This window comes from Moschus berezovskii, chromosome 12 (genome assembly GCF_049115385.1).
Source record: "Moschus berezovskii isolate FMDL1 chromosome 12, NW_MosBer_1.0, whole genome shotgun sequence".
Classification (NCBI taxonomy): Eukaryota; Metazoa; Chordata; class Mammalia; order Artiodactyla; family Moschidae; genus Moschus; species Moschus berezovskii.
In genome coordinates this window covers 29,229,926-29,244,487 of record NC_142471.1, presented here as the reverse complement: position 1 = coordinate 29,244,487, position 14,562 = coordinate 29,229,926, and the positions used below count along the sequence as shown (strand labels likewise).

At 37.6% G+C, this 14,562-nt stretch overlaps 1 protein-coding gene across 5 annotated transcripts in view; it reads left to right on the top strand.

The window, feature by feature from the left end:
* Nucleotides 1-14,562, top strand: part of MICU1 (mitochondrial calcium uptake 1) — a 239,419-nt gene that overhangs the window by 90,195 nt on the left and 134,662 nt on the right. For all 5 annotated transcript variants that reach the window (XM_055425497.2, XM_088841962.1, XM_088841958.1 and 2 more), the window contains one exon: nt 8,976-9,090. In XM_055425497.2, coding sequence (XP_055281472.1) covers nt 8,976-9,090 — 115 coding nt within the window. The remainder of the gene's footprint in view (nt 1-8,975; nt 9,091-14,562) is intronic.

Here is a 14,562-nt window from a genome sequence, read left to right as displayed (position 1 = left end):
AAGAAATCCTCAATAAAACCATGATGAGAGAACCACTAAAATGGCTAAATTAAAGAAAGTGGCAGCATAAATGTTGACAAAGATGTGTTGCAACTAGAACTCATACTCAACTTTACTTGCAAGTAAAATAGCAAGTAAAAAAGTTACAACTTGGAGGAAAGTCAAAATAGCCAAAATCTGAAACATGCCTAAGTGTTTAATCAATAAAGGAATGAATAAGTTTTGATATTACTGTGTGCATTAGTATTAGATGCACAATATAATTAACACAAAAAACAAATTGCATAAATTATTTTATTTTGTTGATGAGTTATTATACTACTCTGGAATAAAAATTAATGAGTTACTGGTAATAGAGTGTGGATGAATCTCCCCAGCACTATACTGAGCCATAGAAACTGCACACTGAAGCATATATGTTGATGATACCATTTGTAGGGAGTTCTAGAATAGGCAAAACTAATCTATGGTGCAAAAATACGGTGGGAATTAACTATGGACAGGCATAAAGGAAACATCAGGGATGGTGGAAATGTCCTACAACCCAAATATAGTACGTACCTGAGTTAGTCAAATTTGTATTTATAGAACTCATTGAATTGTATATTGGATTTGTGCATTTCACCATGAGTGGATTTTACTTAAAACTGTAACAAATATTGAACTCTACATTTGTCTTTTGCAGAGATAATTAACAGTTGTGAAACTATCTTTCTTGTATTCTAAGCCTGAGCGAATGAGTAAATGTATTGCAGATAATGGGAATCAGTTTTCTCCCCTTTGGAGAAGGGAGTAACATGTATAAAGGGAAAGACTAAATTGTACTCTGTGCTATTAGGATGGAATTAGAGATATCATTATGAATTCATAGTTTATAATAGACAAATAGATATGATTGTAATCATGAGGAAATACCAGCCTAATTCAAATTGAGGAATATTTTACAATATAATTCACCTGTACTTTTCAAATTGTTCAAGGTCAAAAACTGTAAAGAAACCAAATATAGTCATGAATCTGGAAGGGGATGTACATGCTAGGGCTGAATGACTACTAAGAGGAAAACCTCAACAGATCCTAAACTTTCATCTCTGACTGGTGTTTAGCTTCCATGAAGAGAAGTCAAAGGTAGAATGGTAAACAGTGGCTAAGCATTGAAAGAATGCCTACCACAGAGCCAATCTGCCAGCATCTAGAGAGTTTGTCTTTCCCACCCTTTGGATCCAGGAACTTAAGGAAATCTCTGTCAGATCATCAGCTGGTAATGAAACAGAGATTTGAGTGACTATGCTTGACAAAGTGTTTACAAAAGAATTTAGAAAAATTGTTAAAGAAATGACTACAACCCACACAAGCACCAATAACAAACCCTGAGGAGGTGGGAGAACCCTATTTCCAGAATTACCACATTATAATATATAAAATGTTCAATTTTCAGTAAGAAATTATGCTTGAAACAAAGAAAAGAAAGGAATAGGAACTATCCTTGAGAAAGCTCAGATATTGAACTTACTATAAACAGACTTTAAATCAACTGTCCTAAGTATCCTCAAAGAGCTAAAGGAAAGTATACCAGTGAACTTAAGGGAAACAAGGAGAATGAGGTATGATGTAATAGCAATAGATACAATTTGTTAAAAAAAAAAAGTATCAAATAGAAATTCTGGAACTAAACATTTCCTATAGCTGAAAGGAAAATTTTAGTGAAGGGGTTCAACAGCAGATTTGAATACACAGGAAAAATCTTCAGTGAACGTGAAAGTAGGAAAAAAACAGAAATGAACAGAGATTAAGAGACTTTGTGACACTACCAAGTATATCAACATATGTATAATAGGAATTTCAAAGGGCAAGGAGAGAAGAAAAGGGGCAGAAAGAATATTTGAAGATATAATGGCTGAAAGCATCCCAAATTCAATGAAACATATGAATCTACACATCCAGGAAATTGAATAACTCCCAATAGGAAAAAATGAGAGACCCACACTGAGACACATGCTGCTGCTGCTGCTACTGCTGCTAAGTCACTTCATAATTACTGTCAAAAGCTGAAGTTGGTAAATATTGAAAACAGCAAGAAAGAAGCAACTTAAAACATACAAACTATACACAATAAGATTAACAACCAGTTTCTCTTCAGATACTATGAAGGCCAGAGGGCTGACATATTTAGAATGCTGAAAGAAAAAAATGTCAACCAAGAATTCTGTACCTACAAAATTATTCTTCAAAAATGAAGGAGATAGATATTAAACCATTCCCAGATTAACAAAAACTGAGGGAGTTTGTTGCTAGTAGCTCTACTCTACCCCCAAATGCTAAAATGAGTACTTTTAAGGCTGAAATGAAAGGACACTAGATAATAACTTGAAGCTATATTAAGAAATAACACTAGCAAAGATAACAACATAGGTAAATAAAAAAGGGAATATTTTATTTGCAGTTTATAACTCCTGTTTATCCCTCTGTGATTTAAAAGACAAATGCGTAAGACCGCAATTTAAAAATCCATGTTAATGGGCACACTGTATAAAAATGTAATTTGTGAAAATACTGTAAAGGAAAATGGAACTCTACAAGAGCAGAATTTTTTAAAATACTGTTCAAGTTGGTATTTATTCAAACTAGATTGCTCTAAATTTAAGGTGTTAATTGTAACCCACAGAATGGCCACTAAGAAAATAACTAGGTATGGTTCCATTTACATGAAATATCCAGAAAAAGTGAATCCATAAAGACAGAAAGTACATTAGTGGTTTCCAGGGGCTAGAGGGAGGAGCAGTGGAATGTGACTAAATGGGTAAGGGGTTTCCAAATGGGGTGATGAGAACATTCTGGAACCAGGTAGTGGTGGTGGTTATATAATGTTTTTATTGTACTTAATACCACCAAATTGTACATTTTTAAATGGTTAACATGGTAAATTTTATGATAAGTACATTTTACCACAGGTTTAAAAAATTATGAAAAAAATAAACAGCATGTTACTGGTATAAAAATAGACACATAGATCAGTGGAGTTAAATGGGGAGTCCAGAAATAAACTCACATATATATGGTTAATTTGTTTTCAACAAGAGTACCAGATGGTGAGAGAATAATCATTTCAATAAATGGTATGGGCTCAACTGGATATCACATGCAAAAGAATGAATTTAGTCCCTACCTCTCAATACAAAGTTAAAATAGATCAGTGACCTAAATATAAAAGCTAGAAGTATAGAACTGTTAGAGAAACAGGTAAGTCTTCCATGATGTTGGATTTTTGTGATGAAGTCTTAGATATGACATTAAAAGCGGAAGCAATAAGAGAAAAAAATAAACAAGTTGAGCTTCATCAATATTTAAAATTTCTATGCACCAAAGAACATAATCAGGAGAGTGAAAGGCAATGAGCAGAATGAAAGAATTTATTTGCAAACCCTATGTCAGATACGTGTTTAGTATATAGAATGTATAGAGAACCTTACAACTCAACAACAGAAAACAAATAACCCAATTCAAAAAAATGGGCAAAGGATTTGAAAGATATTTCTCCAAAAAAGGTAATAGAAATGGCCAACAGACACATGAAAAGACGCTCAACGTCATTAGACACTGCTGCTGCTGCTGCTGCTAAGTCGCTTCAGTCATGTCCAACTCTGTGCGACCCCATAGATGGCAGCCCACCAGGCTCCTCTGTCCCCGGGATTCTCCAGGCAAGAACACTGGAGTGGGTTGCCATTTCCTTCTCCAGTGCGTGAAAGTGAAAAGTGAAAATGAAGTCGCTCAGTCGTGTCCGACTCATCGCGACCCCATGGACTGCAGCCTACCAGGCTCCTCCACCCATGGGATTTTCCAGGCAAGAGTACTGGAGTGGGGTGCCATTGAGAAATGTAAATCAAACCACTGCTGCTGCTAAGTCACTTCAGTCGTGTCCGACTCTGTGTGACCCCATAGACGGAAGCCCACCAGGCTCCCCCGTCCCTGGGATTCTCCAGGCAAGAACACTGGAGTGGGTTGCCATTTCCTTCTCCAATGTGTGAAAGTGAAGTCACTCGGTCATGTCTGACTCGTAGCGACCCCACGGACTGCAGCCTACCAGGCTCCTCCATCCATGGGATTTTCTAGGCAAGAGTACTGGAGTGGCCTGCCATTGCCTTCTCCGAAATCAAACCACAGTAAGATACAAATTTGCACTCACAAATTAGCAGCAAGATATAATGAGTTTGAGTGAACTCCGGGAGTTGGTGATGGACAGGGAGGCCTGGCCTGCTGTGATTCATGGGGTCGCAAAGGGTCGGACACAACTGAACAACTGAACTGAACCGAAGATAGATATAATTTTAAAAATAAAGAAAAATACTCAGGATGTGGAGAAATTGGAACCATTTTACATTGCTGGTAGTAATGCAAAATGGTATAGCTGCTGTGGAAAACAGTTTGGTCATTCTGCAAAAACTTAAACATAGATATGTGATATGACTCAGCAGTTCCATTCCCAGATATATACCCCAAAAAATTGAAAGCAGATACTCAAAGAAATACTTGTACACGAATGTATAGTAGCACTATTTACAACAGCCAAAAGGTGGAAACAACTCAAATATCCTTTAATGGATGAATGGATAAACAATTTATGGTATATATACAATGGAATATTATTTGGCAATAAAAAGGAATGAAATACTGATTGCTGCTATAACACAGATTGACCAGCAAAAACCATGATCTGCAAAAGAAACCAAATTCAAAAAGCCCACACATTTTATGGTTAAATGACTAGAGTGCTGAATTTTATGTCATGTGAATTTTACCACAATGGAAAATAATATTAAACCTCCAAAGGAAAACACAAAGATGGGCAAGGAAAGCTGTTTTGGATTAATGGAGATTAAAAAGACATGACAACTAAAGGCCATTTATGTTTGTGGACTACATTCTGGATGAGGGAGAGGGGGAAAGTTGCAACCCCATGGACTGCAGCATTCCAGGCCTCCCTGTCTATCACCAACTCCCAGAGTCTACTCAAACTTATGTCCATTGAGTTGGTGATGCCACCCAACCATCTTATCCTCTGTCATCCCCTTCTCCTCCCACCTTCAAACTTTCCTAGCATCAGGGTCTTTTCAAATGAGTCTGTTCTTTGCATCAGGTGGCCAAAGTATTGGAGTTTCAGGTTCGATATCAGTCCTTCCATTGAATATTCAGGACTGATTTCCTTTAGGATGGACTGGTTGGATCTCCTTGCAGTCCAAGGGACTCTTCAAGCGTCTTCTCCAACACTACAGTTCAAAAGCATCAACTCTTCGGCACTCAGCTTTCTTTATAGTCCAACTCTCACATCCATACATGACTACTGGAAAAACTGCAGCTTTGACTAGACCTTTGTTGGCAAAGTAATGTCTCTGCTTTTTAACATGCTATCTAGGTTGGTCAAAACTTTCTTCCAAGGAGTAAGCATCTTTTAATTTCGTGGCTGCAGTCACCATCTTCAGTGATTTTGGAGCCCCCAAAAATAAAGTCAGCCACTGTTTCCACTGTTTCCCCTTCTATTTGCCATGAAGTGATGGGACCGGATGCCATGATCTTAGTTTTCTGAATGTTGAGCTTTAAGCCAACTTTTTCACTCTCCTCTTTCACTTTCATCAAGAGGCTCTTTAACTTTTCGCTTTCTGCCATAAGGGTGATGTCATCTTCACATCTGAGGTTATTGATATTTCTCCCAGCAATCTTGATTCCACCTTGTGCTTCATCCAGCCCAGCATTTCGCATGATGTACTCTGCATCATGTTAAATAAGCAGGGGGACAATATGCAGCCTTGACATACTCCTTTGCCCATTTGGAACCAGTCTGTTGTTCCATGTCCAGTTCTAACTGTTGCTTCCTGACCTGCATACAGGTTTCTCAAGAGGCAGGTCAGGTGGTCTGGTATTCCCATCTTTTGAAGAATTTTCCACAGTTTGTGGTGATCCACACAGTCAAAGACTTTGGCATAGTCAATAAGGCAGAAATAGATGTTTTTCTGGAACTCTCTTGCTTTTTCGATGATCCAGCAGATGTTGGCAATTTGATCCCTGGTTCCTCTGCCTTTTCTAAAACCAGCTTCAACATCTGGACATTCATGGTTCACGTGTTGTTAAAGCCTGGCTTGGAGAATTTTGAGCATTACTTTATTAGTGTGTTAGATAAGTGCAACTGTGTGGTAGTTTGAGCGTCCTTTGGCATTGTCTTTCTTTGGGATTGGATTGAAAACTGACCTTTTCCAGTCCTGTGACCACTGCTGAGTTTTCCAAATTTGCTGGCATATTGAGTGCAGCACTTTCACAGCATCATCTTTTAGGATTTGAAATAGCTCAACTGGAATTCCATCACCTCCAGTAACTTTGTTTGTAGTGATGCTTCCTAAGGTCTGCTTGACTTCACATTGCAGGATGTCTGGCTCTAGGTCCAGTAACTTTGTTTGTAGTGATGCTTCCTAAGGTCTGCTTGACTTCACATTGCAGGATGTCTGGCTCTAGGTGAGTGATCACACCATTGTGATTATCTGGGTCGTGAAGATCTTTTTTGTATAGTTCTTCTGTGTATTCTTGCCACCTCTTCTTAATATCTTCTGCTTCTGTTAGGTCCATAGAGGGAAAGTATTAATAGCTAAAAAGTGAATTACTGAGATAGTTCACTAAATTTGATAATAGACTGTGGATTACAAGTAATAGTATGTATCAGTGTTAAATATCCTGGTTTTATGAAATTTTTACTGTGTAGTATATGAGAGAATGTCTTTGTTCATAGGAAATATTTATTGAAGTATTGAAGTCTAAAGGGGCATATCTCCAAGTTTTGATACAATGTAAAAGAAGATATCTAAAATGATAAAGCAAATAAGAAGATATGTAAACTGTTGGTGAATCTGAGTAAAAAGCATATGGGAGTTCCTTATACAGTTCTTTCCACTTTTCTGAGTTTGAAATTATATGAAAATTAAAAGTTACAAACTTAAAATTTGTCTTTTTATCTTCTGAGCAGCAGCATGGTCCATATGATTCTTAGAAAATTACTGTTGGATATGCTTTTTTGGCGTGGTTTCCTCCTTTCAGTTTGTCCTTAGATTTTTGTCTGTTTCTCAACTTCTAGATCCCAATATATTATTTATTTTCTTTTATTATAGCAGTCTCTCTATAAGATTATTACATAATTAATATGGGTTGCTCAGCTTCTATTCAAATTTATTCTAGCAAGTAAATTGTATGCCTTTGACAGCCTGTTCTTGTTGTGTATTTTTTTCTTGTTCACATGCTTTTCCCTTGCAGTGTCTTGGATAATGTTCAAAAATGTACAATTTTCTTTTGAGAAATTAAAATATTATTCCGGTGAATAACTTTGCTTCTCTTTTCATTCAATAGACTTTTTTTTTTGTTTTTTGTTTTCCAATAGCCTTTTTTTGTCTGAAATTTGTGTTTAATCTGTTGGTAGAAGATCAAGTGTGATATGAGGTCTAACCTTAATTGAACATATTGGACTGTGGGCTCATTTTTGGTTTTGGCTCAAGCAAGTAATCTCTAAATGCTGTTAGGCCAGACCAGGCTTTCTGCCCATCACAAATGAGTCAGAGAAGCCCTTTCCTAAGTAGAAACTGCCATCAAAACCTCTTACTGCTTTGTTGGCATTCAACTGTGGATTTTTGCCTGTCCATCATTGCTGTTTCATATTATAAGCAAAAATCCAGTAGAGGCTATTTTGAGTGGGTTTACTAAGAAGATCATGATGATTCATTTGGTACTCATGTCTTCAATTGGTTAACCAGTTTTCTTTCCTTTGTGTGTATGATGGGATCTTCACTAGACAGAGGTAACCTATTGGATGGCTGTGTACCTGGATGATGGTGTGGTGGTGCTTGTTGGTTTAGTTTTCATGATACTCCTCCCAAGGTTATGCTTGCAATGCTGCTGCTTATTTTGTGTTTGCATGATATTATTACTTTGACTGCGCTTTGTTGGTTTGGGTTTTTAAAACTTCCTCACTCTTTTTTTGGTACCTAGAATAATTCCTGAAATTTCTTTGGTTGGTCCAAAATGAGTCAAAGTTATAAACATGAGTTTCAAGTCTAACTCTTTCATGGATCCTTTTCAGTTTTTGAAAGTATCATCAATGTCACCTCTTAAGTTTCTGGTCTGGTATGGAATCAGAAAAAAAAAGGATAAGTTTCCCTTAAATACCCTGGAATAGACTGCTTCCCAGATAGACCATTTCTGAACCTGAGAATTAACTCTCTCTGTGAGCTTACAGATTAAACAAAATAAATACATACTTAGAATTAAAACTAAGTTATAAGAGTTTCTTCAAGTATCTAAAATTTAGGAGCCTCCACCAAAGTAACAGTAAATATGACTAAATTATATCATGCCTAAAGTTTGATGTGTATGTCTGATTTAACCTATTTCAGAGATGCTATTTACTCTGTAAACTGTTCTACGTTTCAAAAACTAAGATTCTTGGGATTCATAAGATAAAAGTTAAAATTAATATTTCACACATTAATTTTCTGAGCATTTGGGTGGGTGTTGACAATAGTTGCTAACTTCTGATCACTGGGTCTAATCACTAGTTGTTTTTCTTGGGTATTTAGAACTGATTTTTTTTTCTCTACCTTATATACCTCTACAGAAAAAGGTGGATTGTTTTTCAAACTCAGAAACAAATTCAGACCTGAAGTGGGCCTGTTATATGTTAAATGGCAGGAGTTCATAAAACTGAAAACTTTTCATTGCTCACACTAAGCCAGTGTTGGGGCAAATAGACAAAATCATCTTTTGCTTATAATTTTAATCATCTTAAAAACTGTAAAGGATCCATTAATTTGGAATGGCCATCAGAGAAATGCTTATAATAAATAGCACAAAATTGTCAGATAAATGGTCATTCATCTCTAACTATTTATATTCTCATTCTGTTATATTTTCTTTTTATCTTTTGGTTGGACCCATACATTCAATAGAAAATTGCCCAGGAACGAGAAAAATTTGCTGATGAAGGCAGTATATTTTACACCCTTGGAGAATGTGGACTCATATCCTTTTCAGACTACATTTTCCTTACGACTGTTCTTTCGAGTAAGTATGATCTTTTTATTCGCTTACAGGTAGCATACAGGACTATAAAAAGAGTTAAGTTGATTGGAGGAGGAAACAAAACATGTTTGCAAAGTTAATGAATGATGCTGCTACTGCTAAGTCACTTCAGTTGTGTCCGACTCTGTATGACCCCATAGACGGAAGCCCACCAGGCTTCCCCATCCCTGGGATTCTCCGGGCAAGAACACTGGAGTGGGTTGCCATTTCCTTCTCCAATGTGTGAAAGTGAAAAGTGAAAGTGAAGTCGCTCAGTCGTGTCCAACCCTTAGCAACCCCATGGACTACAGCCTACCAGGCTCCTCCATCCATGGGATTTTCTAGGCAATAGTACTGGAATGGCTTGCCATTGCCTTCTCTGTAATGAATGATAAGTTACATCAAATTTCATTTGTTTTGGATTCTCTATAACTTGTATATAGAACCACCTGAAAAAGAGTAAGGAAAATAAAGGTAAAGTTAGAAGAAAACAACAAAAAAAAAGCAACTGCGAAGTTACATCTACTTTATTTTATTTATTTATTTATTTTTTTTTTTAAATTTTTATTTTTATTGGAGGCTAATTATTTTACAATATTATATTGGTTGGTTTTGCCATACATTGACATGAATCCGCCCCAGGTGTACATGAGTTCCCCCTCCCAAACCCCCCTCCCACCTCCCTCCTCCCCCTATCCTCCCTTTGGGTCATCCCCGCACACCAGCCCTGAGCATCCTGTAACATGCATCGACCCTGAACTGGCGATTCATTTCACATATGATAATATATATGTTTCAATGCCATTCTCCCAAACCATCCCACCCTCACCCTCTCCCACAGAGTCCCAAAGACTGTTCTATACATCTGTGTCTCTTTTGCTGTCTCATATACATGGTTAACATTTCCATCTTTCTAAATTCCATATATATGCGTTAGTATATTGTATTGGTGTTTTTATTTCTGGCTTACTTCACTCTGTATAATAGGCTCTAGTTTCATCCACCTCATTAGAACTGGTTCAAATGCATTCTTTTTAATGGCTGAGTAATGCTCCATTGTGTATATGTACCAAAGCTTTCTTATCCATTCGTCTGCAGATGGACATCTAGGTTGCTTCTACATCTACTTTTAACTGTTTGAAGCTCAAGATAATTTATACATTGCCTGCTCCCTTAGCCCTTATTAATGTTTATACTTCCTCAGTAAAACACATATTAATCTAGTATTTCCTTTACTAAAGATGATTGGCTCAGTTGTTCTAATTGTGTTGAATATTCATTTTTGAGCCTTGGAAGATTACTTCTTAAGACACAAAACTCAGCTTTTACTCCTTTAGAGCACTGATGAATTTCTGATTATTCTAGGCTGAACAGATTTGTTGATTAGTATGCTACTGTGAGTGTTCTTAGCATTATTTTCCTTTAGTATGACTTTGTTGTAACCATTCAGAAAAAAAAAAAGTTTATGTCTCTAGCTCTCTGTGTGCATTCCATTGAAATCTAGCTAACTTGATCGAAAGAGATTTGATACTTGAAAGAAGTGATTCTCAATTTTTTTCCCCATGGAGGACAGAACCAAATAAAAATAAGCACCTCTTCCTACCCTTCTCCAGAGTAGGCATCTATAAAGATAAAAGTGCAAACAGTTTTCCAAACTTATGGTTTCCAGTGGGGAAGGGATGAGGAGGGATAAATTGGGAGATTGGGATTGACATATATACTACCATATATAAGTGTGTTAGTCGCTCACTCGTGTCCAACTCGTGACCCCATGGACTAGAGCCCATCATGCTCCTCTGTCCATGGAATTCTCCAGGCAAGGATATTGGGGTGGTTTGCCATTTCCTCCTCCAACTGTATATAAAATAGATAATTAATAAGGACCTACTGAGGAGAAGGCAGTGGCAACCCACTCCAGTACTCTTGCCTGGAAAATCCCATGGACGGAGGAGCCTGGTAGGCTGCAGTTCATGGCGTCGCTAAGAGTCGGACACAATTGAGCGACTTCACTTTCACTTTTCACTTTCATGAATTGGAGAAGGAAATGGCAACCTACCCCAGTGTTCTTGCCTGGAGAAGTCCAGGGACAGAGGAGCCCTGTGGGCTGCCGTCTGTGGGGTCGCACAGAGTCGGACACAACTGAGGCGACTTAGCAACAGCAGCAGCAGCAGCAAGGACCTACTGTATAGCACAGGGAACTCTTCTCAATATTCCATAATGACCTATATGGAAAAAATATCTAGAAAAGAGTGAATATATGTATAACTAATTTACTTCGCTGTATAGCAGAAACTAACACAACATTGTATATCAACTGTACTCCGTAAAAAAATTTTTAAACTATAAACAATTTTCAGTAAATGATATACACAGTTCCTGCTATAGCTTGTGACCACTGTTACTCTTCTTTCCTCCAACTGACAGAAAAAATGAAGAAATATAGACTGATATGCTTTACCACAGCTGTCCCTGAGTACCAAAGTAATTGAATAAATGTGTAGTGGACTAGTGCTCTAGCAGCATAGATATATATTAACTTGTTATGAAGACCCAAAATAGTAAACTGAAAGCACATTTATGATTTTATATTTTGTATTATTAATATTATTATTTTGATGCATTTTCGAAACAGACTTCAGTTCAAATCCCGGCCCCACCACTTCTTACCTATGATTGAGTGTCAGGAAGACCACAGAGCAGAATCTTCAGTTTCTGCTGAAGATAGAAACTGCACATTGTGTAGCTCCCTAAATTCTGATTTTTTTTAAAAAGTCACATTGACTTGTGAGTACTGGGAACCCCTCCAAGTAGCTCTACAGGTCTGGGCACCTTTACTTCTTGGTACTCAGCTCCTGGCTTAACCTTGGTGTGTGATTTACAAAAAATGCTTAATATTACAATCTCATATACTTTCTGTATTTGTCAGGATGAGAAAATATGACAAAGATATGATTTTTAAGATTTTCTCTTTTCACTAGTTTTAAGCATTTTGATTATTTTATGCTTTTAGTATTTCTCTCCCCTCATTGCAGGCAGATTATTTACCATCCAAGCCACCAGGGACCCATATTTCTCAGCTTTAGCCCTGTTGATGTTTTAGGCAGGGTAACTGATTTTTGTGAGGGCTGTCCTTTCCATTATAGGATGTTTAGCAGTGTTCCTGGCCTCTGTGCATGAGATGCCAGTCATGCACACTCTCCCCCACCCAGTTGTTGGAAACAAAAATGTCTTTGTCAAATGTCCCCAGAGGAGTAGGAATGGGGAGGGATAATCTCTGGTTGAGAACCACTGATGTGGTTTTTAGCAGGGTTGTTTGGTTTTGGTTTTATTATGTACCTCAATATAGTGTTCTTGTGTTTCTTGTCTTGGGATTCTTTGAGTTTGGGGTCTGTGGGTTTATAGTTTTCATCAAATTTGGAAAAATTTCAGCTCTTATTTCACCAAATACTTTTCTTTGAATCAGTTCTGATGAGGTAGATGAAACTGGACCTATTATACAGAGTAAAGTAAGCCAGAAAGAAAAACACCAATACAGTATACTAACACATATATATGGAATTTAGAAAGATGGTAACAATAACCCTGTATGTGAGACAACAAAAGAGACACAGATGTATAGAACGGTCTTTTGGACTCTGTGGCAGAGGGCGAGGGTGGGATGATTTGGGAGAATGGCATTGAAACATGTATATTATCATATGTGAAACGAATCGCCAGTCCAGGTTCGATGCATGATACAGGGTGCTCGGGGCTGGTGCACTGGGATTGCCCAGAGGGATGGGATGGGAGGGAGGTGGGAGGGGGGTTCAGGATGGGGAACACATGTACACCCAGGGTAGATTCATGTCAATGTGTGGCAAAACCAATACAATATTGTAAAGTAATTAACCTCCAATTAAAATAAATAAATTTATATTAAAAAAAAATACTTGCCTCAAGTCCCACAGTAAGTAGATGATTTAGGGCTTGAACCCAGGCCACCCCAACACATGGGCTTCTGTCACTTGGCTTTACCGCTGTGGTCACATTTCAGCAGTGCTAAGCCATAGCTTACCATAGTGCCTCTTCTTTCTCTAAAACTAAGCTGTGGAAAGGCTGATCATAAACTCTCCTGTAGATAATGGGCAGTTCAAGCATTCTTACAATCTGTATGTTGTGCACTGCATTGTTTACTTTATTTAGCAAATCATGGAGGGAAATATGCCACAGAAATGACATTGAGATCAGTTATTTCCCACATCCTAATTGCTGCTAGGACGATAAGTGAGGCATTCAGTGAATCCACCTTTTTGTGAATAACAAGGAATCATTACATCTAAATACACTTCTTGCCAGGTCGTTAGGCAAGAAGAAATGCAGTCCTTTAAACACCAAAAGCTTTGCTAGGGAGTGGCTTGGGCCTCAGAGAGTACATTAGCATATTTATTCATCTGTTACTCTAATGAACAACATGGACCATTCTTCAGATTTCTAATGGAAAACCAGCTAGAGCATTGTGAACAGCATAACCCATATGATACAAGACTGTTGTATTTCTAATTATCTGGGTTTTTTTTCAAAATTAATAGAATCAATGGTTTCCAAGAATTTGCCATCAATTTTAGAAGTTTTACTTTTTTAGCTAAAGAAGAATTTTTTTGATTCACACCCAGAATAACAACCACTTTGGCAGCAATATCTTGTGCTTATAATAAGCAGTGACATAAATTTCTTGCTCTTCTCTGTATGCCTTCTCTGGCCAGCCTTAAATTTTAAATACCTTTTATCCTGTCATACACACACACTTACACATATACATCTCCTAAACCCCTCTTTTGCTCTCTTTTTTCTTCTTGGCATTTGTCATGATTTCACATTCTATATCAGTTCAGTTCTGTTCAGTCACTCAGTCGTGTCCAACTCTTTGTGACCCCATGGTCTGCAGCATGCCAGGCTTCCCTGTCCATCACCAACTCCCAGAGCTTACTCAAACTCATGTCCATTGAGTCGGTGATGCCATCCAACCATCTCATCCTCTGTTGTCCCCTTCTCCTCCTGCCTTCAATGTTTCCCAGCATCAGGGTCTTTTCCAGTGAGTCAGTTCTTCTCATCAGGTGCCAGAGTATTGGAGTTTCAGCTTCAGCATCAGTCCTTCCAATGAATATTCAGGACTGATTTCCTTTAGGACTGACTGATTGGATCTCCTTGCAGTCTAAGGGAGTCTCCTTGCAGTCCAAGGCACTCTCAAGAGTCTTCTCCAACACCACAGTTCAAAAGCATCAATTCTTGGATGCTCAGCTTTCTTTTTAGTCCAACTCTCACATCCATACATGCCTACTGGAAAAACCATAGCTTTGACTAGATAGACCTTTGTTGGCAAAGTAACATCTCTGTTTTTTAATATGCTGTTTAGGTTGGTCATAGCTTTTCTTCCAAGGAGCAAGTGTCTTTTAATTTCACATTCTATATAATTGATTTCTTTTCTTTCCTAAAAAA